The 17365-nt window shown below is 52.7% G+C and overlaps 6 protein-coding genes across 6 annotated transcripts; 1 reads left to right on the forward strand and 5 right to left on the reverse strand.

The window, feature by feature from the left end:
• Nucleotides 1–59: 59 nt before the first annotated feature.
• Nucleotides 60–1755, reverse strand: AYO21_08780 (hypothetical protein; the record flags this gene model as incomplete). The annotated part of the gene is made up of 4 exons (XM_022658723.1): nt 60–1219; nt 1279–1432; nt 1486–1604; nt 1683–1755. 4 exons carry the CDS (start codon nt 1753–1755, stop codon nt 60–62), a joined length of 1506 nt encoding a protein of 501 aa, XP_022508981.1.
• A 571-nt stretch (nt 1756–2326) lies between these two features.
• Nucleotides 2327–3192, reverse strand: AYO21_08781 (hypothetical protein; the record flags this gene model as incomplete). Its single annotated transcript, XM_022658724.1, has 4 exons — nt 2327–2414; nt 2466–2897; nt 3008–3047; nt 3108–3192. The coding sequence occupies 4 exons, from the start codon at nt 3190–3192 to the stop codon at nt 2327–2329; spliced, it is 645 nt and encodes a 214-aa protein (XP_022508982.1).
• A 448-nt stretch (nt 3193–3640) lies between these two features.
• AYO21_08782 (hypothetical protein) lies at nt 3641–7467 on the reverse strand (the record flags this gene model as incomplete). The annotated part of the gene is made up of 2 exons (XM_022658725.1): nt 3641–7117; nt 7183–7467. The coding sequence occupies 2 exons, from the start codon at nt 7465–7467 to the stop codon at nt 3641–3643; spliced, it is 3762 nt and encodes a 1253-aa protein (XP_022508983.1).
• Nucleotides 7468–9897: 2430 nt separating this feature from the next.
• Nucleotides 9898–11748, forward strand: AYO21_08783 (hypothetical protein; the record flags this gene model as incomplete). The annotated part of the gene is made up of 1 exon (XM_022658726.1): nt 9898–11748. One exon carries the CDS (start codon nt 9898–9900, stop codon nt 11746–11748), a length of 1851 nt encoding a protein of 616 aa, XP_022508984.1.
• Nucleotides 11749–12180: 432 nt separating this feature from the next.
• On the reverse strand, nt 12181–13425 carry AYO21_08784 (hypothetical protein; the record flags this gene model as incomplete). The annotated part of the gene is made up of 1 exon (XM_022658727.1): nt 12181–13425. The coding sequence occupies one exon, from the start codon at nt 13423–13425 to the stop codon at nt 12181–12183; it is 1245 nt and encodes a 414-aa protein (XP_022508985.1).
• A 703-nt stretch (nt 13426–14128) lies between these two features.
• Nucleotides 14129–16355, reverse strand: AYO21_08785 (hypothetical protein; the record flags this gene model as incomplete). The annotated part of the gene is made up of 2 exons (XM_022658728.1): nt 14129–16094; nt 16150–16355. 2 exons carry the CDS (start codon nt 16353–16355, stop codon nt 14129–14131), a joined length of 2172 nt encoding a protein of 723 aa, XP_022508986.1.
• Nucleotides 16356–17365: the final 1010 nt, after the last annotated feature.

Consider the following 17365-nt stretch of genomic DNA (forward strand, 5'->3'; position numbering starts at 1 on the left):
ACAAGCTGGGCAGTAGGCGCCACGGGCTGGCTCTGGATGTGGCTGATATTCCGAGATCTCTAATCTCTTCGTCTCCTCTTGCCCTTGCGTCCCGTGTCCTCCTGGGCCTCGTCCACTTCTTCGTCCTTCCCCTTCTTCAGCTCCTCGGGCTGCAGTCCCCAGGCCTCGGCGTCGATCCAGTCCTCTCCGTCAGAACACTCGCCCACGTGGCCCTCGGTTCTGCACCAGTTCCAGACCTTGTCCCGCATCCTTTTCGCCTTGATCAGCTTGCCCAGCACGGCCTCGTAGCCGCGCACGCTCTCCTCTTGCTTTTGGATGTACATCATCAGGAGACGACGGGTTTCGATGAGCTCGTCGACCGGAAGGCCGAGGCGGGCGAGGCTTCGTGGTGGTCGGTGATTTGCTGCTAGGACAGCTGGGAGAAGGAATAACGGGTCTGGTTGAAGGAGGTATGAGTCTATGGTTGAAACCGTCGATTCGGGAGAAAAGGGAGGAGTAGGTGCAGTCGAGCTGTTGTGCTCGGCAGCCAGGGCTCGAGTAATTCTTCGTGTGGGTTTCGGTCGATCCTCGTCTTCAGACACCGTTTCACCATCCTGCTCTTGTTCCCGCTCTTGTTCATCTCCTGCCACAACTTTGGACTCTTCTTGGGCTTCTTCTGCGCCTGTCTCTGGCGCGTCCTCTTTCGCAGGTGGTTCTTCTTTATGCACCCCATTCGTTTTTGGATGTTCCAATTCACCACCAGCTACTTCTTTGGAAGGCTGCTCCTCTGTCGTTTCTGGATGTAGTCGGGATTTGTTGGGTTTTGTAGCTTGATGCCTATCATTTGCGTTCGGGCTCTTCTCTTGGACACTGGGCGCGGCATTGGACATTGCCTCATCCTTTTCTCCATTCGCGTAGTTGTGCCCGTTGACTCCGTTCTGGGTGTTCTCGCTCTCGAATCCGCGCTTCCTCTTCTTTCCCGCTTGCTGTAGGAGCAATTTGGGTTTGGGGTCAAAGAGATCCCAATCGTCCACACCTTCGGTACTCTCAAGAGGCATCCACGGCTCGTCTCCCATGAACTGCCTGTTCAGATTTTTGGCCCGCCAGAGATTTGTTCGTTCTTGGCGCAGTTTCTCCTCAGTAGATCTGATCATATCAGGAAGGGCACGGTCGGTAAAGGGTAAAGATAACGTAGGGTGGCTCGAAAGCTCAGAAGGATGCTTTAGAGGACATAACAGCTCTGGCAGACCATATCAGCGATCGTTTCAACATCACAGGGATGCAGCTGGGGGTCAGTACCTTCAAGACGGATGCCAGCGTAGGCATTCTCGTCCTCTGCATCGGCATCTGCCTCGGCGTCACTTTCGCTGTCGTCCAGTTCGTCGCCGTATTCATTGTATCTTCTCGGGTTGCGTTGCAGAATGTATCGCGCGTAACCAGCATGTTCTATTTTCTGTGCGCGCGGTGAGCTTCTCGGACCCGGCAAATGTTTGCATGCGACCATACTTGCTTATGGCCTTCTGGGCCCTGCGGATACGGCAGAGAGCCAGCGTGAATATAGTTCGCACCACGTGCTAGTTTATGGCCTCTGTTCGTGGCAGCAGAGGTGACCTGGTCGGCTGGACCTGAAAGGTGGAGAGAGAGAGAGGATTAGCTCGACCGTACGCAGGGAGCAGGTCTCAAGAATCAAGGATGTCATGTACCGTCTCTTTCGCGTCGTAGGGTTCGCTTGAGCGCCGCGATTGTCTCTGCAATCTCTACATGTTGAGGAGGCATGTTTGTGGTCCAGAGTGCGAAGGGGGAGTGGCAGCGAGGGACGAGGGTGACAAAAGATCAGCCCAGGAAGTTCGAGGATTAGCGGGGTTGGAAAGGCTGGAAGCAAAGGACGAAAAGGCAAAGCCACGATCAATTACCACGCCGCATTTTGAGTGTACTAGTATTATAGGCTTGACATGGGAAGAATGAGTCGAACGAAACAGCAAGGGAGGGTCGCAGGTCGACTTTCAAACTTCACCATCCCTCACTCCTCATCCAGTTGCTCACAAGAAAGACTGGAGCCAATCACAACATGCGCCCTGGACTGGAGCCGCGGCAAAGTTGCCCGAATAAAAGGGCCTTTCAGGGTTCACAGCGTTTTCCAATTTATGACGCAATGCTTCCAGCAAAGCAACCGAGAACACTCGTCGAGGTCGTGTCGAAACCCTTGAGTGCTCGATGTGGCCTGAGGCATGAGGGTTTCCCCAGGCCGAGCCATGACCGATCGCAGGAGTTCCCTCTTGATATTTTGTAGCCAGTCAACTGCATCGGGAGTAACTATCGTCCTTTCGACCGAGCAGCCCTCGCCCGCTCATGCCTTCTTTTTGCCCTGCTGCTTCGTCATGGACCGAGTTACAGGTCGGGCATCCTTTTTCGCGTAGATTTCCGCCGTGAAGGGACTGGGGACTCGTCAGTGATCGCAACACAACAAAGGATTGAAGGTCTCTCACTCTTCGAATCGTAGTGCGCCGAGATACATCACAAAGACCTCCAACGTCAGCAGCACCCCAGCCACGCGGCCATAATATAGAGCCGTGCCCAAGAATGATAGCGTGCTCCCCCAGTACATTGGTGCGTCGGTGACATTGAACGGAAACCCTTCAACTTTATGGTCCATCAAGATGCCAAAGTAGTCGCCCAAGTAGGTCCCAGTGACACCCAAGGCGTACATGCTGGACAAGACGAGGACGTTTCCGCTGAGAAAGAGGATGGCGCCGAGTTCTGGCTGATGTAGTAAGGGATAGATCGGCTGCTGCTCAAGCGCGGATTTGTAGAGAGAGTCTCGAATGATGCCAATGCCGAAGATGGTCACAGCCAGGGCGTAGCAGCCATAATAGGGCGAGCCAAAGGCCTTGGTCAAAAAATGAGTCTTGTGCTCTGTTCTTGTCAGTCACAAAGTTATCCGAACGGAAAATGTTTCTTGCCTTGTCGAGCGACGATGCTTCTACAGTCAGTCTCTGAACAAACCAACGTCGGAATGCTCGGTACTTACTTCCAGAAGATGGGATTGAACGCGATAGCCACGGCCGCAACTTGAGGATTTTGTTAGCCCCATATCCCATTGCCAACAAGCCCGTGCCCTCGAGCCTTACCATAGAGTGATGGCTGAGATGTGTCGATAAAGCCAATCTTCTCTTTCCCCGTCAATCCAGCAAAGAGGTTCTGAATCTTCTCCATTCTTGAGGCCGATCTGACCGAGCTCTTCCTCAGTCGAATGTACTTTACTGGACAGGCGCAAAAACAAGTGAAAAAGCCACGGGTAAAAAGAAAGAAACGCGCGAACCTGAATTGAGACGAACGATGTTGCTTGGCGCAGACAGATATGACGTGACGTGATTGCATCTACAAATTGGAACCCGTTGCTAAGATTAAATATATCGGAGAAGTCCAGAGAGTCGCCAAGTTCCCCATCCAGACACTTTTGGAATTCCATGAGATAGATACTTCACTCTATTCTTTCGACAATGTTTGTATATGGCAGCAGTGCTTTCTGGCTACTCCTCTGGTCACCATTCGTTTTGCTCGTATCTAGATATCTCGATATCTACACATCCACAAAACCATATGGATGACGGGAGAACCTTTCTACATTCATATTGACTACCAGATTGATGCACAAATGCACTCAGACCTTGACCAGCACGTTGCCCTTCTTGTCCACCTTGACTCCACTACCACCTGGTAGAATCCTCAACGTCTGTCCGAAATATGCATCAACCACATTCATATGCACTGCGATCCATTCGTTCTTCTTATTCGGCAGTATCCGATATTTCAACGACTGCCTGCTGATAGGAACTAGGCTGATCGCGCACGCTTTCGGCCCACTGAACGCGAAGTCCTCGCTCGCCTCCATGGACACGTTGAACGTGAGATAATGCATGCTCGGGTTCTCGATCGTGAAAGACAGCTTGTGCGCTTCCATGTCCGGCGGTCCGACACCAGTTGGGGAAACGGTGAGCATGACTCTTGGCTCGGCCATCGGCGCAACGAGGCGAGGTACTTCTAGAAGCGTTGTGCTGACTTCGTCCGAATCTTGTCGGCGCCAACCAATTTGTAGTGCGAGCTCCGCCGCCACCGTATGCCGATCGCCCAGTATCAGTTTCTGCAGCGAGAGATCAAAATCGAATGTCTCTGTGTGGTCTGGCTCTATCACTGTCGAAATGGTTGCATTGGGGTCTTTGGTCGCAACATCTGTGTTTGCAGATTTCCTTACAATGCCAGTGCTCGCTGAACAAACCGCACCCCCTACGACTTTCGTAGCTGTGAGCAATATAGCCTCAATGACCACAGGCTCCGTGGCGAACGAGTAGAGATTCGCTGCAACGGAGTATAGGTGCTTCAGACCCAGAGGTGTCAAAGAATCGGAGTGCTGTGGAGGGGCTTCGAAGAAATTCGGCCAAGGCTCGTGGTCGAGCTTGGGGATGAAGTCGTAATTCGCTTCAAAGGGCCGAATGACCCCGACATCGACAGTCAGGACCTTTGTAAGAATTGTTTCGGGTTCGGAACGTAGGCGATATGTCGCAAGAAGTTCTACTTCGTGATCAACCGCGGTGGCTGTATCCATTATGCGGACTGACACGACAGTCTTTCCTGACGATGGAATCGTTCCGAGTTCTCGTTTTTCCAATGTTTGCACTCCCGCTTCCGATGCAGTCGCTGGAGTAGTCTCGGATCCCGTCCCAATCCACATTATCTGCGCCGCACCCGCAACCGGGCTGATCATGCGGGCGTCGAGCGACACAATTACATCTTCTGCTTCTTCGTTCAAGATGTCGAAATCTATTGTCACTGATTCGTTAGTGTAGTATGAGCGTCTCAGTCCTGGAGCCTCAATCTTTAGTTTCGGTGGTTTGGGTTGCACGTTGATCTTATTGAATGCATTTGACTCTTGTCCCAACGATCGAGGCGTGGGTTTGCCCGCTTTCGATTCCCACCACCGACCTATCGAGTGTGAAAAGTCGGTCGAAGTTGCAGCAAATGAGACAGTCTCGTGGTCGATTATCAGTGTAATGGAAGCGACGACGATTTCCCCAGCCTCCCTAGGCACGACGCGTAGCCGGAATATCTTGGTGTGGTTCGAAGGAATTGTTAGATCAGCACTGCTCGTCTGTGACGGAACGGCGCCAGCGGAAGATCTCCTTATAGACGACAAGGACATGGCTAATGATTCGTCCGCCTGCACGTCTATGAATTTGACAGTCGAGGTCTCGGTGTTGCCACCCTCTTCTCCCTTTGCAACCAGATGGACGGGTTTCAGACCACCTTCGAAGACAACCTTGATCTCTGATAGGCGGATGGCCGGGAGACCCATCTGTGCTCGAGAAAGGATGCAGAGTTGACACTCCACCGGCTCTCCAACAAATACATCGTGTGTTGAGAAAGCAAAGGTGGCAACCAGGGGAGAAAGAGCCTCATCAATGCCCACGGCGACAGACAGCGGCTCTTTGTCGGTGCTAGACGGTGGGACCGCTTGACGGAGATCATAGTTAGTGTTTGGCTTCCGGTCAAATACTTCGTTCGAGAGCTCCCAAATCAGCTGAACGAGTAACTCGCCATCATCGACATGAGCAAGACAATCAAGGAGTGCCCAGCCCAGACCTTGCAGCAACTTCCACCATCCACCCTGTCTCCATCTTTTGCTATGCCACAACTGTCGCAGTGTCAGGGTTGCCTCCACCCACGATTCCGTCTCGATTTGTTCAAGAGCTTTCTGGAGCTCGAGAACCTCAATCTTGCGCAGTTGACCTCGCTTTGCGAAATGACGGATGGCCGCATCCAACGTTGAGATGATGTCCCCCGGGTAGTCGTATCCTGGGGTTCCATCTATGGGAACTTCGCGGTAAGGCTCCAGGGCAAGATAGGTGTCGTAAAGATGAGCCTTACTGGCAACCATAGAAGCTGGTGAACGACCTGGTGACTGCCTATCTTCCTCTGGGATTTGCAAGGCCCAGCTCCGGCGGGCATAAATGCATTTCTTTGCAATATCCAGCCAATATCCCTCATGATGAAGCAGTTCCCAAGGGACAAATCTCTCGCCCACAGAGAGCGACTTGTCCACATCGACAAAGAGAGGGAGCAAGTCAGGTGCGTTGGGAAGTCCTACATGTAACAGGGGATATTCTGATCGAGATACAAGGTCCGCCATGACTTTTGCCCAGGCAGTCTGCCACGCTGCCCAGCCGTAGTTATCTGTTCCCTTACCTCTTCGGTCGACCAGATCTCTGATTCGGTCTCGATGGGCCACCCATGATCTCACTGCTGTCGTCACTTGATCGGTCCACAAGAGACACCTGATTGTGCGAAAGGCAATAACATCCGCCAGCAGCCTTGCTTCGTTGAAGCGTGTGCTCCAAACGGCAATAGCATCAATAATTTCAGGCGCAAACAGATTATCATAAGCAGTCTCATAGTTCCGACAAGCCGCATCCATCTCTTGCCGGAACTCGGCGAAGACGCCGAGCTTGAATTCATAACGGACATTCCAACCCTGTGAAGACAGTATGTGCGAGTTCCCCGGCTGTACAGTAGGTTGCGGGGCTGTGCTTCGATTACGCTTGCGTCGTGCATGTTTCGAAAGGTCTCGGTAATATTCTACACAAAGGGGATGCAGAGACGAAAGAACAGAGTTGACGAATACATTGATCTCCGTGGGCGACGAGTTATGAGCGAGGAAATGGATGCTTTTGCCGTCTAAGCCAGTTGCTCGCCGAATGGTACTGACGCGGTCTTCCAGATCAGCAGGATTAATCATGCCATCTCCTAGCAAAATAACCACCAGTCTGGTCTTGTAATTCGTCGACGTGAGCACGCTCCGCACATTGTTGACCTCGGACTTCAACTTATTATCCTGAAGTGAACTGGTGTTGGGATCGGAGACCAGACTAAAGACCGTCAAGAGGGCGCAAGGCAGGCGTGACTGGTGTTTGGTGATCCACAAAGGAGAAATGATGCCATCAGGATACAGCGGAGAGCTGGGAGTCAATGGTGACAGCGGAGAATGTAGCACAAGGGCTGGCGGTGGACTTCCATTTGCACCGACAGCCGACAGACGGGGAGAATGGGGAGGGGGCGGTGCTTTACGAGGAGGAAGAGTGTAAACCTGCGCCATGTGTCAGCGTCACAATCTTTGTGGGAAGCCGTATGGTAAGGGGAGCGCTGACCTACCCGTCCGACCTTGACTATCCTGAAAACCCTGCCACTCCTCGATGTGGAATATTGAGAGTGCCACGGAAGATCAGAGGCATCTTGTTTGCAGAAAGACTCGAGTAACTGCTCGGCGAGAGGCCCGCTGACGATGGGCGCATCCACCTTGATTCTAAATCCACCTTCGTGCAAGAAGTCGTGGGTCTTCACCACCGGATCTGGCTCACTGGGGCTTCTAGAATCCAACCCTGAAAGCAGCAGGAAAGGCAGGTTATGAAGGACGTAGTCTTGTGGGAAACGGTCCATGATTATCGGACATCTTGCGTTCTGACAGGAGTCAGATGGCGATGACAGATGAGCACCTCTGTGTTTGTGTTTTGGATGGGTATACCATTGCAGCAACAAATCAAGAAACAGAGTCGTCAATCTGCATCAATCCACTCGGTACGGGGTTACAGTGAACGATGTTGGAGGATCGAAGTGAGATAGAACAAGTCGAGAAGTGTGATTGAAACAATGTGAGCTCGCCGCAGTTTCCGAATTGAGCGCAGGTTGCAGCCATGGGAAATGCATCACCATCACCACCACCACCACCACCACCACCAGGCATCTTTTGGCCATGTGACGGATTCATCATGCAATTCAGACTCCAGATGTCCTATTCTCACATTACCTACCTTTACGTTGGATGCTGAGGCTCTGCACCATTGCTTCGTGTCATGTCATGTCACAATGCCCGATTGGTGAGCGCTCTCCCCTCCCTTCATTCGTTGTTCCAATCGTATCTCGAAATGTTATGTGTAGAGTACTCCACCTACATCTGTTGTTGAGCCATGCTGCAGGTTCATCTAAGCACTTGGACCATCCGCAAATGCCGTTACGTATAGGTTTGGTCCTCTGGTTGAGTGGGTTGAATCCCCATCAGTAACCCATGGCCGAGTCTCCATGTGTTTTGTCTTGGAACGCACGGCCTGGAGATGGATCTTGTCACAGGGTATCGCCAGATTGCTGTCAACTACTCGGACTTACCCATACGCGATTCATGTTGGGGGCGTTTTTCTCTCGCCCACGGTTTGCCTCCACCTGTGTATGTGGCTTCCTTTTTGTACTGATGATGCGTGTATCCAGCATGCGCATGACTGATATCAGCTCGAAGGCAAGATGCACTTCGGGCTTCGACGACTCGAGGCAATTACCACATTGGGTATTTGTCTCTTCTGTTCGGCCCGCAGAGCTCAATCCGCCACAGCTCTACGGATGGGAACTAGTTTCTCCCAATCATGCAGCAAGCTTACTAGACCCACTCGTTTGTCATGGTTCCATGCGAAGCACAGATCGCTACCTGACTCTCTACTTCGTACCTCATCTCCTCGTACTCGTTACACTCTGGTATAGCCGCTCTTTGCCCGCTCGAGGCTTACCAAGCCATGCGAGGAATGGCTAGTCCAGCTGGTCAGTCTATTGGCCAGCAGATTCTCGAGATCCAAGTCACAGAGGCAAGCGGGTCAAGAGAGCTGCACAGCAGCACTGTCTGTATCTGGAAGGCGCCCAGAGCGGCAAGACGGCAACGTGTCATCTCGGCTGGAATAGCATTCTCTGTGTTGCTCCAACGTCAGTTGTCTGCGGCGACCTGCAACCTAATCTGACGAGGGCAAAGCCTCGAATCCCATCAGATGTGGACCCCGAGACCCGAAAACACTGGAAAACATCCATTTGTCGACTTTCAAGTCTACTCCTGGAAGTACACCCGGGTCACGGGGCGCTTCTACACGGGGCCGATGGAAGGTATTCGTCCTGAGACTGTCCCATCAAAGACAGCACCCCGAAACGAGACCCAATGAGTGCCCTTGTCCGGTGGAATTATTCAGCCGGACAATGCAGGGTGCAGTATCACCAGCATTCCTAAAAGAGTAGGTGCTCTAGGGACCTAAGCCTTGGACGTTGGATTTGATCCCACCTCTTACCGACTCGGAGGAGACGCGAAGGACCGGAAGACCAATCGACACATGTGGTTACCCACTCTCCCGTTTTCCCGGCGGAGAATCAGATCCATCGAGATCCAGAGCCTCGTCAGACTTGCCTTGGATTGACCCACCGTTTCAGCTTATGGTAACCGCATAGACAAATCGGGAAGTGGTGTGATGTTCGCCAACATCACACGAGCGACCTTGTTTCCAGCCGCCATGGTCGAGGCCCGCCCTTTTTGGCAGCAAAGAATCGTCGTGTACGTAAAGATTGTCAGTGCGAAAAGGCCAACATGTAGGTGCCGACCTGGTGAACCAGCCGTCAGGAGAGCCAAGGAGCGTGGTCCGGTTAGTCACAAATTATTCAGCTGGATGATCCGAGTCCAAACTGGATCAGGGCTATCACCAAAATCTGCCGGCTGATGGACGGCGACAAGCTAGGCTCTTTGCTATCTCGTCGAGGTGAGCTGGAAGTCTCCGCCTGCAGAATGTCTCCGAATTGTCTGTTCTGAGTAAGGTTTTCGAAAGAGAAAAGGAGCCTATTCGCGCCTGTTTTGGTATTGACGCTTGAAGCTCCCCCGGGCAAGCGCAGCTATTTCTGACCGAGCTATCCGACTGAACAAAAAGGCCCCTACTCCTCACCGAAGACTCAGGCTCTGTTCCAGACCAGCATCTTCCCCCCTTTTCTAACCCCAGCCAGATTAGGCTTTACACGAGCTCGAAAAGCTGGGTCGGATGTGTGTGCCTTTTGATTCAGAGGTGTTACCGACAAATGCCTCCCAGGGAGGACGGGGCATCAAAGACCTTTACTTGGATTACTGGCGATCCACGCAGCAAGAAGAACATCACACAGATTCGGCGACATGCGGGGCAGAATTCCGGGGTGAAAGCTGAAAATAGCGCTAGAACTCGCTCGAGTTCTTCGCCTAGGCCAGGACTTCGAGGCTCTACAAAGCCCTTTAGAGCTGTTCATCCTTCTTCCAAGGTTGACGAGACCGCTGGGAAGTTCTTGAATTCACAGGGCGATGTGAACAGTCCCTTCCATGTGGATTACCCTTTCAGCACTGCGGAAAATGGCACGGCTCCCTCAGCTCCCGCTCATCAAGATCAAGTCAACGCCTACGAGCCAGTCTACCCGCTTCCATCAAGCCTGAGAGAAGCGACTTCTACGAACCAAGAGGCTCCTCCCTCACGAAAGGTCACCATCTGGGATCTGGTTAACCACTCGGCCGAGGAAGAAGAGAGGCACAAGCTGGAACTACTGGGTTCAACTCCAGGGCAAGACACAGACGATGGTCGAGCCGATTATTTTGGCAATCACATCGGCCATACAGAACTCAAGCAAGCATTGAGCGAGGTACGGGCACATTCTCCGCGCAACTCTCGGAAAGTGTCTCCGTTGCCGGCTACTGCAGCCCTGCAAGCCAACATTGCCAAACGCCGCAAGCCCACCGCGCAGGCGGGTCACTCGAACGCATCATGGCGCATCGGTATGGCGCCCTCCGCCGTCATGACTCTGTCCAAGGAAGACTCACAAATAGAACAGATCCTCTTACAAACCAGCACCTTCTACACGAGCAAGTTCGAGTCCTCGTGGTGCGGACAAATCCATGACATCGAGCGCATCAACTCTTTCGAGATGCTGAGCGTTGAAAATTTCAGCGGCTCCATCACAACGGCCGCCGGACTGATGGCTGTTGGAAGGATTGACTCGGCCTCATCCATACTCAGCCGTGTCCTCCCTACGCTGTCAGACCTCCTGATCTTGCAACACCCAAAGCTTTACTACATCCTCGCAGACCTCAGTCTTGACACCTCCAACACTGAACTCGGACGCCTACGTAGTCAAGTGAAGAAGTTCGCTGCCGCCGCATCTCTCGCGATCCTCGGGCCTTCCCACCCGATCACTGCTCTGCTCCAACTCACCCTCACGAGCACCGACCAGCGTCTCCGACTCCGCGAATTGATTCAGCGCAAAATTCACGAGCTGCACGAACACCTTTTCAGTGCCACCTCTCACGAGACAACCGCGCAGTACTACTACCTCGCGCGTGTGCTCGCCCAGCTGGGACACCTGGATGAAGCAGCTCGCATACTCACGCGAATCATTCCTATGTGGGAAAACACCCACACCAAAAACAGTCTCCTGCCCGTGACCGGCCTTCTCGAACTCACCAAAGTCCACCTCGCCTTGGGTAACACTAATCAAGATACAGAATCGCTCGTATCCGATGCTCTGCGCCGCACACTGACCATCGAAAAATCTTCGGAGGACCAGTCATCCCCTCTAGCGGAAGTGGTGCACTCAAGGATGGGCTGTTTGAGAACACTGGGCCGGTTACATGTGATGAGGGGAAATGTGCAGACCGCCATGATGCAGTATACAGCCGCAGTGAGTGTCGGCGTAGGGGAGCTGGGAGCGCGCGTGCCCGCTGTGCAGCTCGCCGTGGCGGATCTCGATGCGGTGACTCGCATGACTGTGCATTCGGACGACGACGACGATGACAACAACACCCTTCACGATGTAGATCGAGTGGCGCTGCCATCAGTGAAGCTCGGACCTGACATCTGGGAAGCGGCGAGGCTGAATCTAGACGCCTTCTTGAATACCGAGGGTTCATGATTTGTTTGCAGCAGGCCCGTGGTGTTTATGAGCATTTCCCTTGGGCTGATGTTTGATATGAGCGGAGGGAGACTCGATAATGGAGCAAGGGTCTATCCATCTCGGAAGGCTGCGATTGAAGGCGAGGGCGACTTGGAGGGACCATGAACATGTTCTGTTGGGTGGTGGTTTTTCCAATACATGCACACACCCGTGCCTTTTCGTGACGTAAACCTACAGATGCTGGCGGGAGCTTTCGTTGCCCTCCCGCATCCTATGAGTTGTCTTATGCGTGAAACATGAGCGATGGTGGTGTTGTAGGTGCTATACAAATTTGTCATAGTTTGGAGTTACTATATTTTCCTTAAGTGTGCTGGTCGGTTTTATCCTTTCTTGTCTAATGCCTTTTTAATGGTATAGGTCCTGTCCCATTTCCCACTACGAAGAAGTAAATCATTTTGCCTTGTCGGCCAGTTTCTTCCTTTTCTCTCTCTCCTTCTTCTCTAAATTCTGTATATATGCCTCGGCGGCAATTCCGCCAAAGACCAACCCAATGCCCATCCACTGGCCCTTGGTTAGCGAATGTCCAAACCACATGACGCTCAATAGCATGGTGAACATTTTCCTCGTCACTGTCACCGTAACGAGGAGTAGGGAAGAGAATCTCTCTAGCGTGGCGTAGATGAAGAGTTGGCCGACGGCGCCGCAGAGGCAGAAGAGCAGGACGTCCTTGAGCACGGGTGGATGGCGCTGAAAGAAAGAAATGGCCTGAGCCAGCTCGTGAGTGTCGGTCCGCACAAACTCCGGGATGAGCGCCTGAGGGACGTATGGTGTGGCAACGAGGTATGCGCCCATCAAGATTGTGCCGAGCAGGTTGAGGATGACCATCATCTGCGGACCTGACGTCTTTCCGTAGCGGTGCGGGGATTGGAAGATGTGGTCTTGGACCGTGTTTGTCAGGCCATCAAACAGCAAGTTGATCCCCAAAAGCGTCAACCCATAGATGCTCGAGTTTTGTGTCGACTGTGTCTTGCCCGGTTTCGGGGGGTGGTAGAGGGTGAACACCGCTACGCCACTGGTCACTGCCAGTACTATCATGTATTTTGACAGAGGGTATCGTCTGCGGAACAAGGTGACGTGTAACGCCATTACAGGCAGCAGTTTGCATGATTTTGCCAGGACAAATGTGAGGTAGTCGACGTGGGCGAGGGAAGCGTAGCCAAAGGGAGATGCGAGAGTGGTGGTCAGTGTGACCAGCACCAGTGGTAGGAGGGAAGAGGTAGAGGGAAGAATGTTGAATCGTCCGGTCGTATAGGAGAGGTACAGGCTCCCGCTTATGAAGGCGAAGACAGCTTGGATTGTGTTGAGAACGATCGGGAAGCGGAAGTATTCTTGTTGCGCCTGCGCAGCGGAGGGGGAAGTGAGCGGGTATGGCGTGGTGGTGATGCGTTCTTGCAGCACGCCCCATGTCAGAAACGAGGCATAGATACCGCCGACGCACACGAGGAGAGTCAGAATGCTTGGGTGGGCCTGCTGTATCTGTGGCCGCTGTTGGGAATGCGAGGTCGGCTTCTCAGAAGGAGAGGGGATATGGCCATTGCTGTAGACGGCGCGCTGTTCGGGAACATCTGAAGGGGCCTGCATAACTTCCCCGGAGTTAATGCGCTGCATGGGCGTGACCTGTTTGCGGCGCGCCATGTTGTTAAGGACAGACGGAAGAAAAGGAATGACTGGAGTGAGTGGGCGATCAAAGAAAAATAGGCTGGAGTGTGTATTCAACTGCGGACAAGACGAATTGATGTTGTAACGTGGCGTGTCAGTCTCAACCCGGCGGTCCCTGACATGGTAAAAAGTAAGTGCTAATAATAATCTCTTCAGCCTTGTCAGCCTCGTCAGCTCATTAGCCATAATGCAACCAGTCTGCCACCCGTTTATCCTCTGGACAAAGTGAATTACCACGCCACGACATCGAACTTGAGGAACAGGGTGCTTGGACCGGCCACTAGCCTTTACAACTCCTGTTAAGCCATGTTCTGTAGATACTCAACTTGTTCGCTTTCAAGAAACGGTAAAAGTTGGCCAAACTGTTCATCTAACTTGGCTCTTTCTCGAATCCTGCTCACTTTGTGTCTGCAATGTGCTAGGAATACGCAAATCACTACATGTATGGGCTAGACAGCCACTGTCGGAGGTACATACCTAGGCACATGCCATGCCGCAGGTATCTTCAGTGCCTTCATGGACTGGTAATCTGAGCCAAGACAAATTGGCATCGGTAGATTGTCGCAGCCTCGTGAGCCCCTTGACAAACCCAGCCTTGTCACGAGCCGTCAGTTAATTCGTCCATACACAAGTCGAGCTGAAGTATGACTCTCTGGGACTCGTTTCTGACTTCCCACTCCTAATCCTCTTCATCATCACTACCAAAAATGGCTTTGAACACAGCTTGCCCAGGCCGTTGCTGCTCGAGCGCTTCGTTTCTTTCCGGATCGAGCGCAGCAGGCCGGCTCTCGACCACTGCTGCAATCGACGGCTCGCTCGTTCGAATACCGACTGGGTTTCTGCCGACTTCTGGACCATGGTCATGATAAGATGTCGCAGATCCGAAGGACTTGAATTGCGACGCCGCGAAGCCGGCTTCGCCAGAGCTAGCCGCAGTTGCACTTCCACCACTACCTTCCCCTGAACCTGAGTGCGCCGGCATTTGCACATTGAATCTCTTACAGAGGAGCCTGGTAGGGTAGAAATTGATGACAGACCGTGTCATGGGACCGAACATTCCGAGTTTAGCGGCCGATTCTGCAGGATCTTCCGGCCTTGCCTGGGGCTTGCTCAATAACGAATCTGTGGCCGTGTCGGCCGATTTGCCATCTTGACCTTGAGCGGAAGACGATGAAGAGGTGAAACGGGCAGCCATCAAGCCGCTAATGGGCTTAAACACCTCCGCTGCCCGCGCGAACTCTTGCATCTCTAGAATCCATTCCTCCCGCTTCATGTTGTTGGCTCGCGGTGGCACCTCCTCGGCCGTTCTGTGTCCGGCGTGAATCTCGAGAAAAGTTCGATATCTTGATCTTTTGTTCTCATCCTCTGCATACGGCATCCAGCCACCAACTGCGCGATTCAGGGCCTGGAGCGCAACTTCCCGGTCTAGCTGGGGAATCATAAGTTGGGGGTCATTTGTTTGAGATTCAGATGACTTATTAGTATTTGTTGGTTGTTCGCTCCCAGCCGCGGGAAGGTTTTGGCGACCTGATGCAGCAGCCACGCGATCACGAGCAGCAGGTGTTAAGAAGTCAAATATCGACTTTCCTGGAAGTTGTGACTCGCCCAACAGCGATGCACGGGCTTTGGCCGTAAGATTCGACGACTTCGCGGCCTCTGCTGTCGAGACAGTCGTGGATGCAGCGCCTGCTTCCGCGGCCGGCGAAATGGATGATTTCCAGTCTTCAGGGACCTCTGGGGGTTTGTACTTCTCGTCCTGTATGGTCATTGAGCCCAGTGAATCTAGTTCATCTGTCAACACAAAGCCATCCAGGGGTAATCGCCCATCGTGGCACTTCCTCATGATTCCCTTCAAAGTTGCCAATTTTTTGGAAATAAATGTGGGTTTGGCCTTTACAAGAGGGTTTGCAGCGCTTCCGCTCCTCTTTGTTTTGGACTTTGGCATCTTTTCGCCGGCAATAACCTTGTGGTATGATATCTTGGGGCCCATGGAATACGGGTCCTCATCGGAGTCATCATCATTGAGGACTCCGACACCAAGTCCTGTCCTTCTTCTTGCTTGTGCTGGTTTCTTCCCAGGAGCGAACAGTGGAGCAGTGCCCTCTTCATCTGAAGCTTCGCCAGCAGAGCCAGACCCGGGATTTGTTGTTGAGATGCTTCGACCTGACGACTCCTTGTGGCCCTGCAAGTCTCCAATGTATCCCAGGCCTTTATGGTCTGTCTTTCGCGTGTATGAAACCACCTGCACATCATCTGGAGCAAAAAGATGTGTCTGCGCATGCTCTTCTTCGTCCTCCGGCTCTTCCTCGCCAACTTTTGCTGCTCGTCGAACTCGAGGGCCAATGCCTTGACCTTCCCTCCAGCCCATTCGCTTGAGCAGTTTTGACCCAATAGTTTCGTTCAACGGTCGAAAAATGTCAATGGCGGCGGTCTTTCGCAGAGTATCGTGCTCCGTGCCGAATCCCGCAAATTCTGAGGAGGTGTTCAGTGTGCGTGATTCTTCAGCCTCGCGAAAATCTTCTTCGTCCATGAAATCCTCAGGTCTTTGGGTTTGCCTATTTTGTGCAGCCTTTGCGCGGTTCTGTCTGGACGATACAAAGGAGGAAGGAGTCCATCCTTCTTTGGAGCCTACGGTATTAAAGTATCTGTGTCCACCACTTTAGCCATTGTGCTCTTGAGACCATTGCTCCGAGTGCTCACCCGGCGCTGAAACCTCCTGTGAAGGCACCGTGCAAGCGTTTGCGCCCTCTTTCGTCTGTGACCTCCTGCTTCCACACTGGCACAAAAGACCCATCATCCCGAGTATTCTCATCCAGGGGAGGCAGAGGTGTTCCATACAGAACAAAAGGTGAGGATTGTTTTTGGAGGTCGGCCTCGAAGGCCTGTCGCGATCGTTTGGAGGCCATGTTCGAAATAGCGATAGGATCACATTGTTGGGCAAGGATCAGAAGATGGGATCGACTGGGTGGCCTACGCGGCACAAGTCCATTGAAACCAAAGTCTGTCAGTGGCTGGCGAGCTTGTGCAGTTGGTCATTCGTACACCATTTTTCTTACTTGATATCCGATGGTGCAGAACGGTTTAGCAATTATCATCGTGTCTGGCTTACGAAAAGAGTGCGCTGTACGCCAGTGTTGATGGTCAGACAACATCGAATTCTTGGGGGTGCCACTTAATGCTCTTCACCTCAAGAGCGTGATCAGCCGGCAGGGCCAGTTAGGCTGGTACGGGCACCGATCCCGAACCTTGGGTCAAATACCGCGTCAACTAATCATGTCACTGAGTGAGCTATTAGCATCCAGTCTAAAGGAACCACCAACCAGTAGCTGCTGTCCCAGCCATTGTTGGCCTTGTAGAGTGCTATGGAGAGCCTGGAAGTCTCGCGGAAGCATTAGAAGCCCCCCTCATGCGTGTTTTGTCAGGTTGTGCACCGTGCTTTTGCCTGCGCCCATCAATCAAATGTTCACAATCTGATTCCAACTGCAAACCCAGGATCTTAATAACTTGAAACAGAGCATTGGGACCGCCATTATTTCGCCTCAAGTCATCAATTTCGTTTGATCCACTGCCACGGCCTCCTCTGACTCTCTCCCCGCCCCAATCTGCGTTGGACGTGGCAGAGCTGTAGTCATCTTACTATCTGCTCTGCCCGCCTTCGACCTTACGCGAGAACCCGATGATACGACTAGTCGGCCTATCTCCTTCTTGTTGTGATCTCTCTGAACGTCACCTTGAGAGACTCGCTCTATTCGAGCCATAACCGACGACACAAACCGGATACTGAATCGAGCAATTCCCGAACAAAGCCTTGTGGCTGCAAGGCCCAAGGGCTCAAGGGGTTTGACATTGCTTGTCGTCCGTGCGTTCCATACTGGCGTTGGTCCTTGGATTCGCACAGCAAACGTGACACTCAGTC

This window comes from Fonsecaea monophora (assembly GCF_001642475.1).
Source record: "Fonsecaea monophora strain CBS 269.37 chromosome Unknown Scaff79, whole genome shotgun sequence".
Taxonomy (NCBI): Eukaryota; Fungi; Ascomycota; class Eurotiomycetes; order Chaetothyriales; family Herpotrichiellaceae; genus Fonsecaea; species Fonsecaea monophora.